Below are 24,960 nucleotides of genomic sequence, written 5' to 3'. Positions count from 1 at the left end.
TGCAGTGGAGTGTGCAAACTTAACCACTTGGCCACGGCCACGGGGCCGGCCCCACCTTTGCCTTATTTTTAATGCTACTTGATCTCCCCAGGAGGAGCTTAGGCCTTATTACCGCACCCTGCAGAGTATGTGCAAGCATGTTTTCCAACTGAGCCCGCGCAAGCAAATACCTGCCTCTCCCTTTTGAATATTCATTCCCCATCTGAAATACAGGTTTCCTGCTTCCCTTTGTTAGGGGAGGCTATGAGTTTGGAAATGGTTCCACATGGTCTCCTTTTGCTGCAAATATACTTAACTTTGTGACATGACTACTTTTGGTGCAGAGTCTGATTTAACTCGCCAGGAAGGACCCACTTTGGTTTCGGTAACACTTCCAGGGGGCATGTGTGATTCTGGGTTTGCTTCCTTGGGAAGAGCTTTCTTCCTTGGATTAGAGTGAATGTCAGTGAACAAATGATCAGGAATCTTCCTGACACTAGAAAAGTTGGCTAACTCCACAGCCAAAGCAATTCCAGCTCAGCAACAGTTGTTTAACTCATTGGCTAAGGTAGTTTTGGATAATCATATAGCCTTTGATTATCTACTTGCTGAGCAAGGAAGTGTCTGTGCAGTGGTGGATACCTCCTGTTGCACATGGATAAATGCTTCTGGGGAGTAGAAACCCGATTAGATAAGATTAGAGAGCAAATTTCACCTAACAACCCACTGTCTTCATCTGTTCAGCGGGATATCTTCATGTCTGGGCTCCTGGTTTAGAACCGTTCTGTAAACTGCATTTATAGTATTTCTCTTAATGTTACTCGATATACGTGTGAAATTCTGTACCGATTGCCTGTCAAACCTCTATAAAAATGACATGCTCAATAAGGTGATATTAACTCAGTGCTTTGAGATGATCTCCAATGCCTATGGCCTTGGAGAAATACAGACTTTAGAGGGGAAATGTCTGAGGGTTCTCCCTCCTAACCTTCCTTGTTACTCAAATGTGGCCTAAATGATTTTTCACCACTATGCATTTTGCCTCCAATGTGGGACACAACAACCAGTGGAAGGTCCTTCCTTGCACCAAGGGACAAAACCACTATGTGCAGAGTACCTGACTCTTGATCAGCAATGCTTTCAGAGAAAGATCTTGATCAAGAAGAGGAAATGTGGGGCCGGCCCTGTGGCCTAGTGGTTAAGTTCATGAGCTCTGCTTTGGTGGCGCAGGGTTTTGCCGGTTCGAATCCTGGGCGCGGACATGGCACTGCTCATCAGGCGATGCTGAGGCGGCGTCCCACATGCCACAACTAGAAAGACCCACAACTAAAAATACACAACTATGTACCGGGGGTCTTTGGGGAGAAAAAGGAAAAATAAAATCTTGAAAAAAAAAGGGGGAAATGTGAAATGAATAAGAGAAACCTCAGCTAAATTGGAGTCGTGAAGGCCTGCAGGGGAAACTCTCACATCCTATCATACGCCATCAATTACCCCCAAAAGGAAGAGACTTAGACTTGCATCTCCTGCAGGAAGTACAACTACTGTACTACTGAAGGAAGATTTCTTTCCCTGCCCAGCAACAGCTCAGCCAATGAGAAGCTGTTGCCACCCTGAAATATTACTTTCCTTCAATGAACTTTCATTTAGAACAGCCTCTCCCTACTCCCCCTTTTGCTCTATAAAAGCCAGTCCCTTCCTTTGTCTCCTTGGATTTGCCAATGGTTCACCAGAGCTTGCACATTCCAAATTGCAATTCTTTTGGCTACTCCCAAATAAACTTGTTTTGAGAGTAAAATAACTGGTGAACTTGCTTTTTAAGTTGACACTCCATATTGGAGGCATTTAAAAGAATGTTTGTTATATTTTATCCAGCATTTCCAGGTGTTTTGTGACAGGAGAATTTTTGGATTATCTAGTCCTTTAGATTGGAAAGGGAAGTGTCCTTTCCCAATCTTTTCAGCATTAACAGCAACTTTTATTATCTTATTATCCCCTCTCCATCTCTATGGACTCCTATTTGAAACCAATGTCCAGTGGACAGCCAGCATTTGTTACATAATAATCTGGAAACTGTGACTTCTTGTTCTATTGGGTTGGCAAGCTTGTCTTTTTTTTTTTTTAAAGATTTTATTTTTTTCTTTTTCTCCCCAAAGCCCCCCGGTACACAGTTGTATATTCTTCGTTGTGGGTCCTTCTAGTTGTGGCATGTGGGACGCTGCCTCAGCGTGGTCTGATGAGCAGTGCCATGTCCGCGCCCAGGATTCGAACCAACGAAACACTGGGCCGCCTGCTGCGGAGCGCGCGAACTTAACCACTCGGCCACGGGGCCAGCCCCTGGCAAGCTTGTCTTATCCACCAATCACATTGCTGTCTTTATCAGCCAGAGCTTCAGGAAACAACCCTACACTTAGTAAAAGCCTCTTCAGTGCTCTGTGCCATGGTAGGCCCTAGGCATGGGCAGGAAAAGGAAAGATTCTTGGCTTCTTTCCTGATCAGGTGGAGATTTTACTAAGTTGACCTAGTCCTAGCTGAGGAATTCTTTACCTTGCCCAGTGGGGCTCCTCAGAATCACCTTGGAACCTTTCTAAATATTGATGCCTGGGCTCTACTCTTAGAGGCTGTGATTCAGTAAAGCGAAGTCTGGATATGGATATTTTGAACCTATGGTGATTTTTTTTTTTCTTTTATAATTGGTTATTTTGTTATTAGAACAACACATTCAACAAAATTATTATTTTTTATTTATTTTATTGAGGTCACATTGGTTTATAACATTATGTAAATTTCAAGCGTACATCATTATATTTTGACTTCTGTATAGACTGCATCATTTTCACCATCAAAAGTCTAGTTGCCGTCTGTCACCATACATACGTGCCCATTTATCCCTTTCATCCTCCCCCTACCCCCTTTCCCTCTGGTAACCACCAATCTGTTTTCTATATCTATGTGTTTGTTTATCTTCCACATATGAGTGAAGTCATACAGTAATGTCTTTCTTTATCTGGCTTATTTTGCCTAGCATAATACCCTCAAGGTCCATCCATGTTCTCGCCAATTGCACAATTTCATCTTTTTTTATGGCTGAGAACCTTCGGTGATTTTTACTGGGGTTGGCATGGTGGGTATAAAGGTACAATTTCTTTAAGGCCTTCTGAAATAATGAAAAGCTCCTGCGAACCGTAGGTCCATTTGGTTCACTTTCCCTCCCAGGAGTAAGGCTATCTCCTGCAGTATCCCTGAGGCTGGTCAGCCTCAATCTGCACATGTCCCTTCCCTCAGAGACAGGGGACTCAGTCCCCACAGCGGCATCATGTTCAACCTCAGAACACCTCCACTTGCCCCAAACTCTTCCTTTGGTCTTTCCTTGTAGCTACCCCATTCCCCCTCCTCCCAATGGCTCTTCAGGAAGTCAAGCGGAGTTTCTGTGAAGTGAACACCTGGCCTTAAACTCTGGACGTCTTAGGAACAATTACAGGAGGTTTCCCAGAGCGAGAGGCCTTCCGGCTGTTTGATGCTTTATGCCACGGAGGTCTACAAGGGGGTCTTATCACAGACCCTCAGGGCTGGCAGGGTCCTCAGAAGTTTTACACACACACATACACAGTCAATTCTTGTTTCTCATCATAGTTATGTTCTAGAAGTCACTACAAACACTAAATTAGAGAACACTGAACCACTGCTCCTAGGGGAAATACAGGGTTAGGCTCCTGCAAGCCTCTGATCACAACATTTTTGTCAACTAATCAATAGAAAACTTTCCTTATCTTGTGCGTTTCTGTTTAAAGACGCCTTAATATATATTATTAATTAACAGTGAACACAAGGCCAACAGGACTTTAACTCATGTCTGAACGAAGCTTACTTAACACACGTAGTTTCTTTATAAGGCACGTCACACCCTTCTAGCACTTAGGTATTCTAGACAGCACTCTAGGCTTTGGGGGCCATTATTTTTTAAAAGATTTTACTTTTCCTTTTTCTCCCAAAGCCCCCCTAGTACGTAGTTGCATATTTTAGTTGTGGGTCCCTCTAGTTGTGGCATGTGGGACGCTGCCTCAGCGTGGCTTGATGAGCGGTGCCATGTCCGCGCCCAGGATCCGAACCAGCGAAACCCTGGGCCGCGGAAGCCGAGGGCGCGAACTTAACCACTCAGCCACGGGCCGGCCCCTTGGGGCCATTTTTAAACAGCAAAATCACCAACAAAAATGTCAAAAACGTGGCACTAAACAGATCATGAGAAGGGCCCTGGCTTACAGCACTAGAGCTGCAGCAAGAAGGCACAGCACCGTCTTGTTAGACCTCCGCCGGAACAGGCGGTGGCTCAACTTAAAACCTTTTCCACCTCAAGAGCTCTTCGGGGTTTGACTTTGGGGCACAGATAAATTTTTGCGAGCGGGCAAATTCGCAAATTCAGAATCAACAAATAATAAGCATCAACTATATCTATATAGTCCTACTAAGCGCTGAAGGCTTTCTTCCTTCTTCCTCCTCCTCCTCCCCACCCCCAGTACCCGCTCGTGTATCCCGGCTGTGGGGGCCTCTGCCGGGCCTGGGGGGCCCGCGGGGCCTGACGAGCCGCAAACCCAGGGCCGCCGCCGCAGCGGAGCGCGGGAACCCACCCCCTCGGCCACGGCCACGCGGCGGCCCCCGGGCTTTGTTCGTCACCTCATTTAATCCTCACAAAACACGAGAACGCATGTCAGAGAGGCTAGAAAAGGTCACAGCTAGCCGAGTGAATCTTAGTTTTTGGACTGCATCTTGGTTTTCTGTTTACACGTACATGTAGTAAATTCGCCCGCCTTGACTGGGTACAGTCCTATGAGTTCTAACCCCTGCGTTTGCTCCTCTAACTACCGCCACTAACGGGATACACAACAATCCCAACACTCCACACTCGCCTCAGGCTCCCCTTCCGTGCGTCCGGTGTCTGGTCGGCCTCAGCTCGCAGTCTCAGGCCCTACTCCAGGCCACACTCCTTCTCATCCTAGAGAACCCAAACCCGAACGGCCGGTACCGCGTCACAAAGCTTTTTGTCGACAGCTTAGGTGGACTCGGTCCCGGACCGATTTGTAAACCTCGGCCGAGGGCTTCGTCAACAAAAGCCAGCCAAGCTCTGCCGTCCCGAAAGGACAGCGCGCTACTGGCGCGTCCGCGCATGTGCAGGCCCCGCTGGCTCGCCCCCCCCAACCCAGAGCCGCGCCCCGCCCCGCGCCCCCGAAGCGCTGCGCCCCGCCCCGCCCCGCGCCCAGCGCCCAGCGCCCAGGTCCAGGTCCAGGGCGAGCCCCGCCTCCGCTGCAGTTTCAGGCCGTCTGCGCCCGCGCGTGCTGCCCTCGTGTCCCTGAGCCTGCAGCAACCCGCACGGTCCGAGCTACGTCGCCCGCCGCAACCCGCACGGTCCGAGCCATGTCTCCCGCCCCCTCACAGTGCCGGCCTCTGCGCCGCGTGTTCGTGGTGGGGGTGGGGATGACCAAGGTAAACAGCAGCGCGCCCCCGGAGGTGGGCTCCTTGCTCCGCTCTGTTCGCCTGAGGCGGGGGGAGCCCGCGGTGCCCGGGCCCCGGGGCGCGGGTCAGGGCCGGGCTCAGTCCGTCCTGCCTCCCGAGAGGGCGCCGTCGCGTCCCTCCGCCCAGCTCCGGCTTCTTGTCCTTGGGGCTCAGAGTGGGGACTCGGGTGGGTGGTGATGTGGGTTGCGGGAGTGTCTCAGCGCTGTTCCTTCGGCGCTTCTTTCCCCTCCTCCTTCCCTGTTCTCCCGGAGTCAGAGTTCGTGAAGGACACCCCGAGAGGACCAAAGTGCGCACCTCCTTTGATTCTGAGCGGAATCCCAAGGTGCGTGGCCCTCCGACGAGGCCACGTCCTCCCCACACCCGAAACGAAAGCAGGCCGAGAATGTCACCGGTTATGCACGCCCAGGAGCGTTCCCTGTAGGGTCCCTTCTCTGGGACAGCATCAAGTACCGGGAAGGAGGAGAAACCTTGGTGATGCCCAGCGTCTCCGCGCGAGGGGCAGGTTTTCTGGGTCCTCTGACCTCCTTTCTGTTCCTGGAGTGGTACTCTTCTTGGTACTCAGGAGGAAGAAGCTCCTACAGTCTCATTTCTTGCCTCCGTCTCCGCCCCCACGCTCTAGTAATGCCACCTGCTTTTTGTTTCGCCCCAAACTGTTTTATGCTCCTGTTGCCTTGCTTCTGTTGTGCTTACTGCTTGTACCATTTGTCTTCACTTGGTTAACTTCTTTGCATTTTTGAGAGATCAGTTCATACCTTAGCTTCTCTGAGAAGCCTCTGATCCTCCTGACTTTCCCGCAAAGCCCTGTGCTTACCTGTCTCAGTACTTACTGGCTTATGGTGAAATTCTCCGTTGTCATGTCGATAGTCTTCCTTAGCATGTAAGCTTCTCCAGGGTGAGTACCGGGTCTAGGGTCATTGCTGTCCCCATAGCACCCTCAGAGTGCCTGGTGCCTGAAGACCCTGAGTGAGCGTTGGCTGAACGGTATTAAGTGAAAGAGAAAGAGTTCCTAGGAGAAGTTCTCTTTCTGAGAAAACAGCCTTAAAATTTTTATCATCTTACCAGTGGGCTGAGAGAGTGACGATTGTAAGAATCAGGATCGTACTGTGGTCCCTTGGTATCTCTGGGGGATTCATTCCAGGACCCACTGAAGATACCAAAATCATGAATGCTCAAGTCATTTGTATGAAAAGGTGTAGTATTTGCATATAACCTGTGCGCTTCCTCTTGTATACTTTGAATCATCTTAGATTACTTATAATACCTAATACAATGTAAACTCTGTGTAAATAGTTGTTATACTGTGTTTAGGGAATCATGACAAGAAAAAAAGTCTGCATGTTCAGTACAGACGCAGCCATTGTAGGCCTTTCAGTCTGCGGTTGGTTGGATCGGAGGGTGTGGAACCTGGGGATAAGGAGGGCTGACTGTAAGTCCTTGGGGTTTGGGGTGGGATTGAGATTGGGATAGAGTGCTTAGAGGAGTTTCTGGAATGGCAGGCAAAGTTCAGTTTTTTGATCTGGGTGTTGGTGTCAAAGAAAGGCAGACACTAGGTAAAAGGACAGACTTTAATCAGTAACAACCTGTTGCAAAAGGGAAAACAGTCCAGTGTGAACTGAACTCAACTTTGCTTTATAAAGAGCTGACTGGGTGTCATAAAGGGAGAATGAGGGGATAGGGAGGGGGTGAGCGGGGACTGTATGGAGTCAGGGAAGTGAAAACCTACAAAAAGCGGGAAGCAGGGGGTTAGTCCACGTGAAACCCGTCTGGGTTGGCTGACTGGTGCTTCTCCAACCTTAGGCTCTTCCCCTCCCACAGAGACTGCAGACGGGCCCCATCTTCAGGCGTTGGCTGGAACAAGGAGTCAGTTCTTTTGGCAGCCTGGAGTTTTCTCAGGCAGGCACTTTGAGTGAGACTAGGGTCATCCTGGGGATGTGGCCTGGAGCTGTTAGAATTATATTAGTGTTTGTAGGCCAAGGTTGAGGCCTAGTAGAGAAGAGGGCTCAGAGGAGCCTGACTAGAGTTTGGTGAGGGAGAGAATCTTTCAGTGGTTGCAAGAGTGTTTGCCTTAAAATAATTCTTTAGGATATGTGTGTGTGTGGTTATTTTTAATAAAAAGGTCAAAACTGGGGCTGGCCTGGTGGCGCAGCACTTAAGTGCACAGGGTCCGCATCGGCTGGCTGGGGTTTACCAGTTCGGATCTGGGGCACAGACATGGCACTGCTTGGCAAGCCATGCTGTGGTAGGCGTCCCACATATAAAGTAGAGGAAGATGGGCATGGGCACACATGTTAGCTCAGGGCCAGTCTTCCTCAGCAAAAAGAGGAGGATTGGGAGCAGTTAGCTAAGGGCTAATCCTCCTCAAAAAAAAAGAAAAATGTTAAAACTTAAAAAATGAGGCAGTAAATAACTTCAGAAGAAAACCCCAAATATACTACAATAAAGGAAATGTAATCATAGTGCACAACTTAGCCCAGTAGTAAGAAATACTTACTTAACTAAGGTGAACTGAGTACTGATTTAATAAAAACATTGTGATTCAACTATATAAGGAGGATGAGGGAAGTGTAACCGTATATGTGAAGTGGCCCAAGAGACCTAATCCTCAGTGGCTCTTATTAGAGATTATAATTTCTTAAATTGATAAAGAATAATAGTATAAGAATATTTATAAACATGGCAGTTTATAAAAGAAGAAATATCCAAAAGAATTGAAAGCGGATGTTTTGGAAACAAGTAAGACTAGTGGATGGGGACTAGTGAAACAGGATTGCTGTTTTTATTATAAACTTTGTGAAACTTTAAAAAAAATTTCTTTGGTTAAAAAAATAAAAACTAAAAAGCAAACATAAGCAGAACATTACTGGCACCTCAGAAATCCCACTTGTGTCCTCTTCCAGTCACTGACTCCTTGCAAAGGGTTACCATTATCCCGACTTCTGACCTTCAACACCGTAGATTAGTTCTGGGTTTTTTGTTCAACATTATGTTTGTGGGATTCATCCTTAATTTTATGTGTAAGTATAGATTGTTCATTGATGGGACATAGTCCATTGTGTGAACATATCACAAGTTATCCAATCCACGGTCCCGCAATATCCATAGTGTTAATGGACGTTTGGTAGTTTCCACCTAAATGTGCTTTTAATTTTGAAGGAGTCATGTTGTATGTGTTCATTTGTTTAACTAACCTTTTAAAAATTGCCTTGATTTCAGTAAGAAATGGGAAAGCCCAGTTACGTCATTACATGGATGATAATTTAATCATTAACTGGTAGTACTTGTTGGAGCCTAGCACAGTACTCTCTTTATAAATGCTCTGATTGTAACTAGTGAACTGAAGAGTAAGTAGGGGGAGAACTGGCAACTTTTAGAATTAGGGAATTATGAAAGATTCTTTACTTCAGGAATTATGAAGAAATGGCCTGGGTCAGAGAGAGGAACAAATGTTCAATGTTTTGTCTTGGTTCTGTTCAACATGTATTTTGGTACTGTGCAATGAAGTGTGACATTTAAGTTGAAGTATCTATCCAGTGTTTCAAACTGGGTTTTGTGACCCTTTGGGGAGTTGTGAAATCAATTTTGAAGGTTACCTCTAGCATTAAAAAAAAATGGAAATAGAATAGAAAATATTGTATCAATATAACAGGGATAAGAATTTCATGACTTTTTTGCTTCAATTATGCATGTATAAATGGTTTACTAGGTCGTGTTGAGTATGCATCTTATTGTGGTTTGCAGCCAATTTTTTTTTCTTTTAGAAGATTGGCACCTGAGCTACCAACTGTTGCCAGTCTTCTTTTTTTTTTTTCTGCTTTTTCACCCCCAATCGCTCCAGTACATAGTTGTATATTTTAGTTGTGGGTCCTTCTAGTTGTGGCATGTGGGATGCCGCCTCAGCATGGCTTGATGAGTGGTGCCATGTCCGCGCCGAGGATCCAAACCGGCGAAACCCTGGTCCACTGAAGCAGAGCGCGTGAACTTAACCACTTGGCCATGGGGCCGGTCTCTGCAGTTAAAAGTTTTTGAAAACCATTTCTTTGTAGCACACACAGTGACCAGCAAACCACTCTACCTTATCTAATCAGTCACCGAGTTTGGTAGGTTTTACTTCCTTTCTGTTTCTTAAGTCTGTCTGCTTTTTCCATTCTTTTTGCTGCTGCCTTAGTCAGCTCTCACTTGGGCTATTTCAGAATTGTGCCATTTGGCCTCACTGCCTCCAGCCTTGCTCCCTTCATTCATTTCTCCACATCGCATCTAGAATGATCTAAAATGCAAGTCTTCTCATCCCAGTTTCTCTCTCTTTTTGAAATAGGGCTTTATTTTTCAAAGCAGTTTTATGTTCACAGCAAAATTGAGCAGAAAGTATCGAATTCCCATAAGCTTCCTAACCCCACACGTGCACAGCCTCACCTACTATCAGTAATCCGCACCAGAATAGTACATTTGTTACGATTGCCGAACCTGTACTGACACCTCATTATCACTCAAAATCCATAGTTTACGTTCGAGTTCGCTCTTGGTAGTACATTCTCTGGGTTTGAACAAATGTGTAATGACGTGTATCCATTATAGTATCACGTTGGAATAATTTCCTTCCGCTAAAAATCCTGTTTTCTGCCTGTTCATCCCTCCCTCCCCTCAGCCCTTGACAACCACTTATCTTTTTACTGTCTCCATAGTTTTGCCTTTTCCAGAATGTCATATAGTTGGAATCATACAGTATGTAGCCTTTTCAGATTGGCTTCTACACTTAGTAATATGCATTTAAAGTTCCTCCATGTCTTTTCATGACTTGATAGCTTGTATCTTTTTAGTGCTGAATAATACTCCGTGGTCTGGATGTACCACAGTTTGTCCACTCACCTGCTGAAGACATCTTGGTTGCTTCCAAGTTTTGGCAATCATGAATAAAGCTACTGTTAAGCATCTGTGTGTGGGTTTTTGCGTGGACATGTTTTTAACTCATTTGGTAGATACCACGGAGCACAGTTGCTGGATCATGTGGTTGCATATTGTTTAGTTTTGTAGGAAACTGCCAAACCGTCTTCCAAAGTGGCTGTGCCGTTTTGCATTCCCACAGCCATGATTGAGAGCTCCTGTTGCTCCACATCCTTGTCAGCATTTGGTGTTGTCAGTGTCTGGAATTTGGCTCTTCTAATAAGTGTATAGTGAGTGAAGCTCCTTGTTTTATTCCAGTCTCTTTTTAAAAAAAACCCCTTGTCTTCAGGATAAAGCCTAGACATCATAGGAAGGCATGTAAGGTCCCTTGTGAGTTGGCTGTAGAGCTTTCTGAAGTTTCAGCTCCACTACTTATTAGCTGTGTGTCCTTGGACAAGTTACTTAATCTCCCTGTGCCCTAGTTTTCTTACTGTAAAATGGTGATAATAATAGTAACTACTACTTAGGGTTGTTGTGAGGATTAAATGAGTTAACACATTTAATACATGTGAAGTGCTTATTAGTACAGTGCACGAAACAGTAAGTGCCCAATACATGTTATCATCATTTGGTCCTACGTTACTTTACTCTCCCTGTCACTTGTCACTTTCCATCTTGTTTGCAGTACTTGGATTGAGCCATAGTCTCTCACTTCCAGGCCTTTGCTCCAGAATTTCCTTTTCTTTTACTTGGCTAACTCCTACTCATCCTTAAAGACTTAATTTATGTCATTTCCTCTGGGAAGGTTTCTAGTCCTCCCTCCAAGGCTGAGTAGTTGTCACTCCCAAATTATTCTGTACTTATGACACTATAGTGTAATTGCCTGTTTTCCATTAAACAGGCAGCTCCCTGAGTGCAAGGACTGTAGTATTTTATTTATTATCAGAGTCCAGGAACACGATAGGTGCTCAGTATGTTTTTATTTAAATGAATAGATGAATGAATTTCTGTGATGCTGTGTTGTGAGAAAATCCAACTATACCTGTTTCTATTCTCTCCTGTATTTTTAGTTCATGAAGCCTGGAGATGAGAATTCAAGAGACTATCCTGACTTGGCAGAAGAAGCAGGTAATATAGAACATTTTGATCTTTGAACAGCTTAGTTTATTGTGTCTTGATTGTGGAGCAGCCTTGCAACCATGAAAGGAAGCCCGGTCAAGGGAGAGGAACCCATACACACGCTTGCCTTGTGGCTCACTAGAAAGGAGAACGGGGAAAGAGCTTGGGCATTCTTAGCAAGATAGCCAGAGCAGACAATGGCCTGTGATTTTATGTGCTATCCAACTGTTTGTTGGAACAGCAAAGAGTTCTGTGGGAGAGAAAGGTAGAGTCATTAAGAGACATAACTTGATTCTAGTGTGTGTTTACCTTAGGAGTTATGACAAAATTATTGTTTTCCTTTCCTAGAAATGGGATAATCACATTCAAAATGTATTAAATACCTGCATGGTGGTTTTCCTCTCTTCACTTCACTGAACCAAGATAGAGAATTCTGTTTCTTTCACTAGGTTAAATGATAGAAAGGGTAGCATATGACTAAATGAGATAACGCAGTTTGTTATTGTTTATTCTTGTGAGTGTTAATACTGTTAATCAGAGGACTTACGTGATTACTAGTGAGCTGGAATTCAAAGAGAGAAGGGTCCACAGGTATGTGAGTCCTTGTTCTCTAGGCATTCTTCAGAGACACATCCTGGGGCCAGCCTGCACCTGGCTGAACTACGGACCTGTGTTCCATCAGAAAGATCCTCTTTTGTTGTTCTCTTTAAAAAAAAAAAGATGACTAGCATGAAAGCTTCTTTGCATGGTGGAAATAAATGTTTCAGACTCAGGGCTAAGCCTAAGCTTAGATGTCAGTTGTTCAAGGGAGTGGCGGAAATACGAGCTTCACAGAACAGGGAGACTTTGGGAGCTCCTGGGTCCCATCGGCTTGTTACCCCCCTTGCTGGTCCTGCTAGCTTGTTGCTGGGCCACCCAAAGAGAGTTACTGTGGTTATTCCTCCTTGTCTTCACAAGTACCTAGTCACCCAGTGCCCGTATATTTAGATGTTGTTTCAACTCTTATTATTCAAATCAGTATTTAGATGTTACTATACAGGGACTCAGAGCACCTCTGCCCCACAAAAGGAAAGTTCCTGAGATTGGATTAACTGATGTTGTTTCTCTGGGTGGGCATGTTCATTTAATGTTTATCTTTTGTGTTGTTAAACATTCTCCTCTTGCCTGATGTCTCCAAACAGCTTCTGCCTTTCTCTGAAGTGGGAGATGCTTTAATCAGTTCTTTCTATATATTTTTTGTTCCATTTCTTTTATTTAGTTAAAAGCTTTGAGGTTGCTTTATTAATATGTGAATATGGTATTTTGATTATGAAATAATAATGTTGAGGTGAAGTTAGGAAGTTTGAAACTAACTGTGGGAATTGACAAGTAACAAATTCAGCCTGTTTGACTCTGCCCACTGATTAAAATTCGCTTCTTTTGCAGGCATCGTTAGGAAAATAACTTTAATAAAGGATCTTTTATGTAGAATGAACTTTCAAAACTTAGCTTTGCTCTTAAAAATACCGCTTGGTTGTAATTATGTAGGGAAATGAGAAGTGCAAAAGGATGACTCCCCTCATATATCTGGCAGTCTTGGGGGAGGTATGCATACCTTCAGACTACATTAGTCACATTTAGTTGAACATATATTCAGGTACAACTTGCAGGGAAAAAACTCTGAGATTCTGTAATGATTTTGCACTCTGCTCTCTCTGGACTTATTTGTAGACTATGGTGCTGAGGCAAGGGGATTGGTTTCATGGAATAGTAGATCCAGAAGTCTTCCCCTCATTCTCCAAACTGGTTTTAGAAGGGGGTTCTGTTACCATTTTCTTTCCTATCATTTCCTGAATGCATAGAATGGAGGGAAGCATGACCAGCAGAATTGTGTCCTGTCACTTCCCTTCTTTAGAGACTTTTACTCTTCACACATTCCTCCTCCTCTTTTCCCTCAGAGAAAGGTCGGAGATCCCTTTGCACCTACCTGCAGATGACACTCTTTTGAGTGATGTAGCAAGGCCATGTAACTTTCTGAGACTGTTTCAGATAGTTAACTTCTTGGCTTCCTTTGTTTCCCCATCCCTTTAATATTTTTATTTAATAATTATTTAAATCTGAGAGTATACACAGGAAACCTGATGTTAGGAGAAAATATCCAACAAAAATTGGTGAGTGCATCCTGGGCACTGGGAAGGATTCAAAGAGGTGTATACAGATCTCAAAGCTCTTACTATCTAGAAGGGCAAAGAAGGCAGATTTACATAGACGGGGAGTAGACTGTGTGGAGTATAACACGCTGTTGGCATTTAGAGGAGGGACAGAGCACAGGCTGAACCTTATACCTTTTTGTAACTCATTCTTTCCCTTGATTACAAGAGCGATGCATGTGTTTTATTGGAACAAGAATTATATAGTAATGAAAACAAAATTTTGAGACCCAAGCCTAGCCACTATTAACATCTTGGTTAATATTCTATTTTAGTATTTTTTTTTCCTCTGGCTATATGGGATCATATTCTATAGGTAATTTTGCATCCTGATTTTTAAAACTTATTTTATTGTGAGCATTTCTCCTGTCACTTAAAATTGTTTGAAACAAAAATGTAATTTTTTGTGAATTTCATTATATGTTCATGCCATAACTTTTGTTGGACATTTAGGTCCGCAACTTTCTGATATTTTAGGATAATCATGATGAACATCTTGCTAAATAAATATTCACCTTCATCCCTAGTTATTTTTGAGGACAGAGCCTAGAAGTAGACTGATTGAAACAGTGAATATGAACATTTTTAAAACTCTTGCCAAATTATTTTTTGGACTATTTACATTATTAGAGTCTCACTAGTAGGATGAGAATGCTGTTAACATAATCTCACTAAGATTATTATGAGTAAAACATTAATTTTTTTTTGCTCCTATGCTAAGCAGGAAAAAATAACTGGTCTGAGTAAAGCAATCCCATAATCAATTATATATCTTCTTAAGTTAAAAAAAATTCAAAGTAATACACTCATATGGTTAAAAAAAAAAAGCTCAGGCTGGCTTAATTCCCAGGGCTTTTCCCCAGGGGAGGCTTCTTCTAACTGTTTTGGCTTTACGTCTTCTGGCGGTTATCTCCTGTATCTAAATGTTATTCCGCCATGCTTATCCCAGTTTTCTATTTATCAGTTTTAGACATCTGTTTGCTTTTCACTGTGGTAGATGAAAATTTAGGTCACACTTTCTCTCCAACCTCTCCCCTCCTCTTCCCAATTTATTTTCCTAATTTTTCTCAGTTCCTGCACTGGTCATTTCTGCAACTTTGGATAGCATCCTTAAAGCTCCGTTTCTTGTTCCTTAGAATCATCTCTAGATCCTGGCTTTGTGAGATGACCACACGAGTGCTCCCCCCACCACTGATGACATTCTATCCAGTTTTGCCCTCTAAATGGGTGGAGGAGCTGCAGAGATGAATGAGACAAGGACCTTGCCATTCAGCAGCTTTAAGACTCTCGGGGTTCAGTATAATTACAGTTTAGTGCACAGTTAGGACAAAAAACGTTGAGTGTCAAAAAAGAGGGGTGAAAAAGTGATGCAGTAGTGGGTGAAGAAATGATTGCTTCTGAAAGGAGAGATCCGAGATGATTTGTTGAAGAATTTGTCATTTGAACTGATCAGAGACTATATAGAAATAGATTTACTCTGGGAAAACTCTGAAGTTAATTCTTCTCACCTAAAGCGAATACTGAAAGCACTATTTGATAACCTTTTTGTTTTCATAGGCCGGAAGGCTTTAGCTGATGCACAGATCCCTTATTCAGCAGTGGAACAGGCATGTGTTGGCTACGTTTTTGGTATGTGGTAAATTATATATTCTAAAAGTTATTGGAAAAATTGTTCACCCAAATCTAGCAGCAACTACATAAACAATGCAGGGGCATTGTGAAATTTTAACCCTCAAAACTCAGAATTCAGTCTTATTCTCATCATCCCTGGATTCCCCTTTTGCGTCAGCCTAGATTACATTTTTTCTTTGCCGTTATTGTGTTGTCGAAACAAGAGATAAATTAAAAAAAACATTTATACCTTTAAAAAAGAAAAATTACCCATAGTTCTAGCATGTAAAGATAATTACTATTCAGGAGATAAATTTTTGTTCTGTATCTTAACATTTGTATTTATTGACATTTTTGTATCTAATAACAGTTTTTCATCAAGCTTTTTTCTGATTATAAAAGTAATATATACTAATTGTAAAAAAAAGAAAAAGAAAACACAGAAAAGCACAAGAAAAAAAAGGTCACTTGTAATCCCATTATCAAGAGATTATTACCATTAATTTTTTAGTGTGTTTCCTTTAGTGAGTGTGAACGTGTGTGGATGCTCATGCACATACAATTTTCTTTTAAGGAAAATAAGGTCCTAGGATACAGACTTTTTGGTAAGCTGCTTTTCTCCTTTTACTATATTCAATATTTCCCATGTCAATAAGTCTTCTTTTACACCACCATCATCATTTTTCACTTGTTTTTCTTTTCTGGAGTAGGTTAAATATTTACATGGTTCAAAAATACAAAAAGTGGATGGTTCTATTGTGGAAAGTCTTACTCTTATTCCTGTCTGCCTGCCTCATGATCCCCTTTCCCTAGACAACCAGTTTCACTAATTTCTAGTGTATCTTTCCAGAGGCAATTTATGCATGTACAAACAGGTATGTATGAGCGTGTAAGTTCCCCTTCCCCTTTCTCTTGTTACACACGTGGAAACATGCACACTATTTTGTATGATGCCTTTTTTCAACTTGGTAGTTCTTGGCAGCTATTCCAAATTGTATCATAAAGAGCTTCCTTGGTCTTTTTTTATGGTAGAAATATCATAATTTACTTAATCTACCCCTTTTTAATGGATATTTAGAATTTCCCAGTCTTTTTACAGCTGTTTTAATTGCATATATTCTAGTCTTGGAGATTTACTGCAGTTTATTCAGTAGTAGTAATGATATCCTGTTCTTGGACTTTTAAAATTATTTCTTTTTCTAGCTATTATAAAAGGCTATAGTAAGCATGACTGTAGATGAATCTTTGTGCATATTTGTGATTATTTTCTTGAGATTTCAGTATGTCAAGAGAATTCTTGAAGGGAAATGTACTAGGTCAAAGATATGCACCACATATTTATTGAAAAGGAGGTCCAGAACCTTGCTGTTTTCCTTGAAGACTCCTAGAGAGTCTGTACCTTCAGATGTTCCCATCGTACTGTTCCAGCATGTCTGCCTTGATGGCCGTGTTAGTTGGGAAAGGGAGTCAAATGTGTATTCACCTTGGATCACTATTTTTCTGGAATGCCCTGGCATACAACATCTTTTAAACTTTTTGAAGTTGTGAAACCTTTATATGAAGAGAAAGTCATGACATTTAATCAGTTGGTATAAAGATTTGTATCTGATCGTATGAATGAAATATTGCTTCCTTTATCATGAAGCCCTAGCCGGATTGAATTGTTTGCTATTAGTTGGTCATTTCTCTACTTTCCTACCTCTGTATTGTGTGAAGAAAGTGCACATATATTCTGTGTTTTTAGAATTTTTTATATTTGCAGAGTAAATGATGCTCAATGCTAAAACTATTTCTGAGTAAGATGTTGATAGTGTATTTATTGTTCTGCCCGTGTTGTATGCTAAGCAAAGGCATAATACTGAAAAAACCATAGTGTAGTATCATGTTGCATTATAGCTCCTTAATTTCTGTGTTGCATTTATTACATTTTTTTGTTTTTTTCTATACAGGTGACTCTACCTGTGGGCAGAGGGCTATCTATCACAGTTTGGGACTGACTGGAATTCCTATAATCAATGTCAACAACAACTGTTCTACTGGTTCTACTGCTTTGTTTCTGGCCCGGCAGCTGATTCAGGGTGGTGAGGAATGCTTTTTGTCTAGTGCACCTAGATAGATGTGGGGTTAGTGTCCCCCTGTCATCATTTCTCCACACGCCCGTCAGAGGGATTGCTTTATAATGTATTTATTTAAAAAAAAAACTTTATTGAAATGTAATTTATATACCATAAAGTTCACTCCTTTAAAGTGTAAAATTCAGCGTTTTTTAGTATGTTAACAGACTTATGTAACCATTACCGCTATCTAATTTTAGAACATTTTTATCCCCCCCCAAAAAAACCCTGTAACCCTTAGCAGTCACTCCCCATTTCCCCCTCCCCTCAGCCCCTGGCAACCACTCATCTACTTTCTGTCTCTATGGATTTACCTATTCTGAACATTATATAAATGGAATCATATAGTATATGGCCTTTTGTGGCTTCTTTTGCTTAGCATGGTGTTTTCACAGTTCGTCCATGTTGTAGCATGTATCAGTACTTCACTTTTATGGCCAAATAATATTCCATTGTATGAATATACCACATTTTGTTTATCCATTTCTTAGTTGATGGACATTGGGTTGTTTTCATTTTTTGGCTATTATGAGTAATGCTCTTATAAATATTTGTGTAAAAATTTTTTTGTGGCTATATGTTTTCAGTTCTCTTGGGTGTATATTATATTCTATATTTCCAAATATCCTAGGGTTTTTTATTAGGCCGTTTCTTCTGTTCTGTTGATTGATTGTTGATTATAGCTTCACTACTCAGTGCTTTGTTGGAGCTCTATACTGTCTCACTGTTTGATAATGCTATTGTCTCCTGTCCTGCCTGACCTTGTATTTTTCTTCCTTGTTTTTTTTTTAAAGAAATTTTTGCAATTCTGTCTTGTTTTGCTGTTTAGTTGAACTTTAACATCATCCAAAGATAATTCTGTTGAGATTTTGATCAGGATCCTTTTTATTTATTTTTATTTATTATTTATTTATTTTTGAGGCAGATGAGCCCTGAGCTAACATCTGCGGCTAATCCTCCTCTTTTTGCTGAGGAAGATTGGCCCTGAGCTAACATCCATGCCCATCTTCCTCTACTTTATATGTGAGATACCTACCAAGCATGGCTTGCCAAGTGGTGCCATGTCTGCACGTGGGATCCAAACCGACGAACCCTGGACCACCAAAGCAGAACGTGTGCACTTAACTGCTGTGCCACCAGGCTGGCCCCAGGATCCTTTTTAAAAAATTTTTTATTTAATGTTTTAAAATTCAAAATTGCTATTTATATTTGTTCTTCACTGAAACACATTTCTACATTAATCAAAAGTTTTATTAGGGGCCAGCCCCATGGCTGAGTGGTTAAATTCGTGCGCTTCGCTTCAGTGGCACAGGGTTTCGCCAGTTTGAATACTGGCTGTGGACATGGCACCGCTCATCAAGCCACGCTGAGGGTGGCATCCCATGTGCCACAACTAGAAGGACTCACAACTAAAAATACACAACTATGTACTTTGGGCTTTGGGGAGAAAAAGGAAAAATAAAGTCTTTAAAAAAAAGAAAAAATTTTATTAACATTGAGAAAGGAAAAATTAAATGCTTTCTTGATTTTTCCTATTATCTAGAAGCATATAAGAATTTTCCCTGAAATTTTTATTTATTAAAAATTTCATAGGACTGTAGTGTGTTTTTCCATTTTATATAAATTGATGTACTTATTTAAATTGAAGTATTTAATGGTGTTTTGTTGGATGTCTGGAAATTTAATTTTCCAATATAATTACATTTTCTTTCAAGGTATGGCAGATTGTGTCTTGGCTCTTGGGTTTGAGAAGATGGAGAAGGGATCCCTTGGAACAAAAGTGAGTCTCATTTACTGTTATTTCAGAATTGTTATAACACTGAGAAAACTTTGCCCATTTGACTACCGTAAGTAGTGGCTGTTAGTAAGCTATTTCCCTTTTTTCCTTAGAGAACATTTTAGGGAAGTGATGGAAGTTAGGTCAGGTCTTAAAGATAATTAAGGGATAATAATTATATAAAATTATTATATAATAAATAAGGATAATTATAATAATACAGATAACTCAAGATAGGGGAAGAGCAGATCTTTCTGGGTGTGGGAGAAAACACCATAAACCAAGTCATGGATATTGGAGTGAATCTAATGTGTTCAGGGGACAGTTTGACTGGATTGGAGGGTGGCAACTGGGGACGAGTGTGAAATAAGATTGTTAGGTGAGTGCTAATGGGAGTGCCTGACATTTATGACACATGAAAAATAGATGTTTTTCTTCAGTAGTGAATGGGAGGTACTTTGATAACTTGTGTTTGAGAATTATTAAAAACTACAAAATAGTAAAATTAATTCATAATCCCACAATTTATGTAAATTAGAAGTCTTCTGCCTGTTGAATCTTGTCCCTCAGAGGTAACCATTGTTAATAGTTAGGTATCTACATGCCCTTCTTTTTTGCCAAGTTTATACAGACATGTCTAACTAAGCATTTGTACGTATGTACACACATATATATGTTCAAAACACTGATATGTTCGTAAAGAAGATTAATGATTTTATACGTTACTTTTTCAATTAACAAGTTGACAGCTTTCCTGGTTAGAACATATTGATATGTTTCCTTATTTTTAACAGCTCCTTAGTATCTCATTGCATGGCTGTAGGGTTTTCACCCACTCCCTCCAATTAGGTTGTTTAATTTTAGTGTTTTGTTTTGTTTTGTTTTGTTTTGTTTTTTGCTATTACAGTGCTGCAGTCAACGTTCTTGTACATACATCTTACTCAAGCTACCATTTCTGTAGGATAGATTCCTAGGGCAGATAGGCAGTTTAGACAATGTTTTAGCTAGAGGTGGCCCCAAAGATGGTAAAGTGAATCCATGAAGCCCAGAGTGAAGCAATTACCCAGTGACGTAGTATCCCGTTAGTAGTTAGTAATACAACCAGGACTAGATCTTTTAATCCAAATACAAACTTTTTTTAAACTTTTAAAATTTAAACAATTTTTCCTTCTTCTCTCCAAAGCCTCCTAGTACGTAGTTGTATATTTTTCAGTTGTGAGTCCCTCTAGTTGTGGCATGTGGGACGCTGCCTCAGCATGGCTTGATGAGCGATGCCAGGTCCGCGCCCAGGATCTGAACCAGTGAAACCCTGGGCCGCTGAAGCAGATCACGTGAACTTAACCTCTCGGCCACGGGACTGGCCCCCAAACTTTTTGCTATACCCAGAGAACCTATCATTTTCTCCCTTCTTTTCCACTGTGAGTTTCTCCTCTCCCATTTTCTCTTTTATACTTTGTCTTCTCCTTTTTACCCTGTATCTAGCATGACTTCCTTTTTTTGGCATTTTACTATCCCCCTACTCCCATCTGCATCTGCATTTCTCCCATATTTTTTTCTTGCTCTTTTTCTTCTTTTCTTTCCTTATTCATTTCTTAACTTACAGCAATTTGTAACTGAATTTATTGACTTTGTATTTTTAATCCTAAATTTAAAAATCGGATGATTGAACAGTCTATTTGAATGTAGCAAAAAATAACTTGCTGTTTCTGTTTTTGGCCCCTAGATGGGTCTCTACAGCAGAGGCTGTAGCTTCCCGCTCCTGCTTTGCTGTCAAGTTTTGGTTTCTATGTTTGTCCTGTGTATTTCCCTTCAGATCACGTGTCTGCACTTTCCCCTTTTTATGGGAATGCTGCAAACAAAGGAATAATTCTTTCTTATGTAAGGGAGAATTATTACTTTGACCTAAAAAGAATACTTGTCCTACTGGGAATGCTATTCATAACAAACAAATATACATGGCAGGGAGCCACTAGGCACATGTGGCTATTGAGCTCTTAAAATATGGTTAGTAAAACTGAGGAACTGAATTTTTATTTTATTTTAATTAATTTAAAGGAAAGTTAAACTGATATTCAGTTCATTATTGGAAAACTTTTTAAGTATATTTGGCATAATTTGGGCATGTGAATCTACTCTCACAACTGCAGATTTCATGAAATCTACACACTCATAAAATATTTCCAATGAAAATTTAGTGTCCAAGTTGAGATGTGTTGTAAGCATAAAATACAGTACACACTGGATTTTGAAGATTTAGTATGAAAAAAATGTAAAATGTCTCAATTTTTTATATTTCTTTATGTTGGAATTATACTGTTTAGAATATATTGAATTAAGTGAATATATTAAAATTAGTTTCACCTGTTTCTTTTTCTTTTTTAATATGGCTGCTTGAAAATTTATAATTACATATATGGCTTGCACATTACTTCTTTCTGTACAGAGCTGAGTGTAGCCCAGAAAAGGACTTAAGAGCCTGCTGCTCTTGTGAAGTGATGTGGATGTCGGCTCTTCCTACCAGCTGATTTATTTTGGTTAGTGTAATAACTTCTTCAGAGCTGGAATGTTGCCATTCAAAATGGCCTCCGACCACTCGTTTTTGGTCCATCTAAGTATATGATTCAGTCGGTCCCCAGGTCAGCAGCAAGCGAGGAGGGAGTGGTTAAGTCAGCTCTTGGTTGGACGTAAGGCACCAGAGAACGTCTTGGATTGGTTGCTGTTGTAGGCCTGTTCATATCTGAAACAAACTTAGGCGAAAATCAGGAGTTAAATTTACTGAAGAAGGAGATCATGTGGAAGAATGATGTATTCTTGTTCTTTATTTTTTGCCAAGACATCTCCTCATTATCTCTTTAGGCTGAGAACCTGGGCTGTTGCTCTGTTTGTAACTTCCTAAGGTGGACTGAATGTTTATATCCCCCCTAAAATTCATATGTTAAAATTCTAATTCGCAGTGTGATTGTATTGGGAGATGAGGTCTTTGGGAGAATTAGGTTATGAAGGTGGAAGGGTCCTCATGATGGGACTAGTGCCTTTACAAAGACTTGAGAGAGTTAGTTTTCTCTCTCTGCCATGTGAGGATTCATTGAGAAGACAGCTGTCTGCACACCAGGAAATGGGCTCTCACCAGACACCGGATCTGCTGACACCTTGATCTTAGACTTCCCAGCCTCCAGAATTGAGAGAAATAAATGTTTGTTGTTTAATCCACCTGGTCTGTGGTATTCTGTTACTGCAGCCCAAACTGACTAAGACATAGGACAAAGGGCAAATGGTATTTCACCCCCAGATATTTAGATTGACAGATGCCAAACTTTGATGAGAGTTTGTATGTATGTTTGAAAAGATTTGCAGGATCCTATAGCTACTCCATATTTTTTCATGGCCCACTCTTATGGGAGCTGCTTATCTTAAAATTTTTATTTTCCTTTTTGTAAAAGTCATAGAAAATGGAAGAATACAGAAAAAATAAAGGAGAAATAATCACCTATAATTACAGTCATCATTAGTGATTTGCTAATTTAGCCAAAAAGAGTTGAGATTGTGCTGTATCTCTATTATGCACTTCATTCTTCACTTGACATAATTTGAGTATTATTTCATGTTAAAAATTATTTGTAAGCAAAAATTTTAATGACTGCATTATAATTTATCACATGGCTATATGATAATTTACTTAGCATTGCTCCTATTATTGGATGTGTAGATTATTTCTTTATTATTATTATTATAAACTATGCTACAATGAATATAATTTCAATAATTTTTTTGGTACTGAATTATTTTCTTACTATAGATTCGAAAGTGATATTATTTAGTAAATGATATGAACTTTTTCTTTTAAAGAATAATGTCTTTATTATTTGCAAAAAAGGATTCATGCTAATTTAATTATAAAGAACTTCAAGTAATACAGTAAAATCCTAAGGAGAAAAAAGTTTCCCCAAATTTCTCTATCCTTAACACCTAGTGATATAAATAGAAATTTCTATCATTAACATCTAGATAACATGTTATGCATTTTTCTGTGTGTACTTACAGGTGAAAGAATCGATAGACATAATTTTAAAGGGAATCATACTTTACATGCTATTTTAAACAAAAGTGTTTATTTTTTCTCAAATTTAACCAAAGAAAGTGAAACTAAAGTAGAATCGAAAGAATTGCTATAAATTTCTATAAATATAAATGTTCCTTAGCCCTAAAAGATATTGTTTCTGCAAAGATCCCTCTATAGCTAGGAAAAAAATATTAGGAAAAATTTGAAGTTGAACTAATTTTTACAACTGCACGTTTCAACTTTAGATGGTTTTTCTTGATTCTCTGCTCTGAAGAAAGAGGAAATCAGCATGCTTTAACATCCTTCTACCCCTTCCTCAAGTCCTGATTTTTGTTAGCTATCTATCTTTACCTTGACAAAGTTTATAACATTTACATTCTTCTGTAACTTTGTGGTCATAATGATTTATAACATTGTGAAATTTCAGGCGTGCATTATTATTTATCAGTTTCTGTATATACTGCGTTGTGCTCACCACCAATAGTCTAATTTTTGTCTGTTATCATATACATGTGCCCCTTTACCCCTTTTGCCCACCCCGCCCCGCCCCCCTTCTCCTCTGGTAAGCACTAATCTGCTCTCTTTGTCCATGTGTTTGTTTATCTTCCACATATGAGTGAGAACCTGTGGTGTTTGTCTTTGTCTGGCTTACTTCGCTTAACATAATACCCTCAAGGTCCATCCGTGTTGTTGCAAATGAGACGACTTTCTCTCTTTTTATAGGGGAGGAGTAGTCCATTGTGTATATATATATATATACACCAATTCTTTTATACATTCGTCAGTTGATGGGCACGCTTGAGTTGCTTCCATGTCTTGGCTATTCTAAGTAATGCTACAGTGAACATAGGGATGCATAAATCTCTTTGGATTGTTGATTTCAGCTTATTTGAATAAATACCCAGTAGTGGGACAGCTGGATTGTATGGTATTTCTATTTTTAATTTTTTAAGAAATCTCCACACTGTTTTCCATAGTGGCTGCATCAGTTTGCATTCCCACCAGCAGTGTATGAGGGTTCCCCCTTTCTCCACATCCTTGCTAACATTTGTTATTTTTTGTCTTGTTACTTATAACCATTCTGACTGGTGTAATATATCTCATTATACTTTTGATTTGCATTTCCCAGTAAGTAATGATGTTAAACATCTTTTCGTGTGTCTGTTGGCCACCTGTATATCTTTGGGGAAATGTCTGTTCATATCCTCTGCCCATTTTTTGATCAGATTGTTTTTGTTGTTGTTGTTGAGTTTCATGAATTCTTGATATAATTTGGAGATTAACCCCTTGGTAGATATATGATTTGTTAATATCTTCTCCCAGTTGGTAGGTTGTCTTTTTGTTTTGTTCATGGTTTCCTTTGCCTTGCAGAAGCTTTTTAGTCTGATGTAGTCCCATTTATTAATTTTTTCTTTTGTTTCCCTTGCCTTAGTGGACATGGTATTTGAAAAGATGCTTCTGAGACTGATGTCAAAGAGTGTACTGCCTATATTTTCTTCTTGGAGTTTTATGGTTTCAGGTCTTGTGTTCAAGTCTTTAAAGCATTTTGAGTTAATTTTAGTGTATAGTGCAAGATAATGGTCTGCTTTCATTCTTTGCCTATGGCTGTCCAGTTTTCCCATCACCATTCATTCATTCATTTAGCTAGCTATCTATTTAGTTAATTAATTAATTAGAGGAAGATTGGCTCTGAGCTACCATCTGTTGCGAGTCTTCCTCTTTTTG

The 24,960-nt window shown here is 40.5% G+C and overlaps 1 protein-coding gene across 2 annotated transcripts in view; it reads left to right on the top strand.

Annotated features, from left to right (window-relative positions):
• Positions 1–5,020: 5,020 nt before the first annotated feature.
• Positions 5,021–24,960, top strand: part of SCP2 (sterol carrier protein 2) — a 136,783-nt gene continuing 116,843 nt past the window's right edge. The window contains exons 1-5 of one of the 2 annotated variants that reach the window (XM_070609594.1): positions 5,021–5,457; positions 11,436–11,493; positions 15,231–15,302; positions 17,234–17,365; positions 19,114–19,178. In XM_070609594.1, coding sequence (XP_070465695.1) covers positions 5,389–5,457; positions 11,436–11,493; positions 15,231–15,302; positions 17,234–17,365; positions 19,114–19,178 — 396 coding nt within the window. In that variant the 5' untranslated portion in view covers positions 5,021–5,388. Of the gene's footprint in view, positions 5,482–11,435; positions 11,494–15,230; positions 15,303–17,233; positions 17,366–19,113; positions 19,179–24,960 lie in introns of both variants that reach the window. The other variant, XM_070609593.1, reaches the window with a different exon arrangement.

The sequence above is a fragment of the Equus przewalskii genome, chromosome 2, assembly GCF_037783145.1.
Source record: "Equus przewalskii isolate Varuska chromosome 2, EquPr2, whole genome shotgun sequence".
Taxonomy (NCBI): domain Eukaryota; kingdom Metazoa; phylum Chordata; class Mammalia; order Perissodactyla; family Equidae; genus Equus; species Equus przewalskii.
The sequence above is the reverse complement of the archived record's forward strand: the minus strand, read 5'-3'. Positions and strand labels throughout refer to the sequence as shown.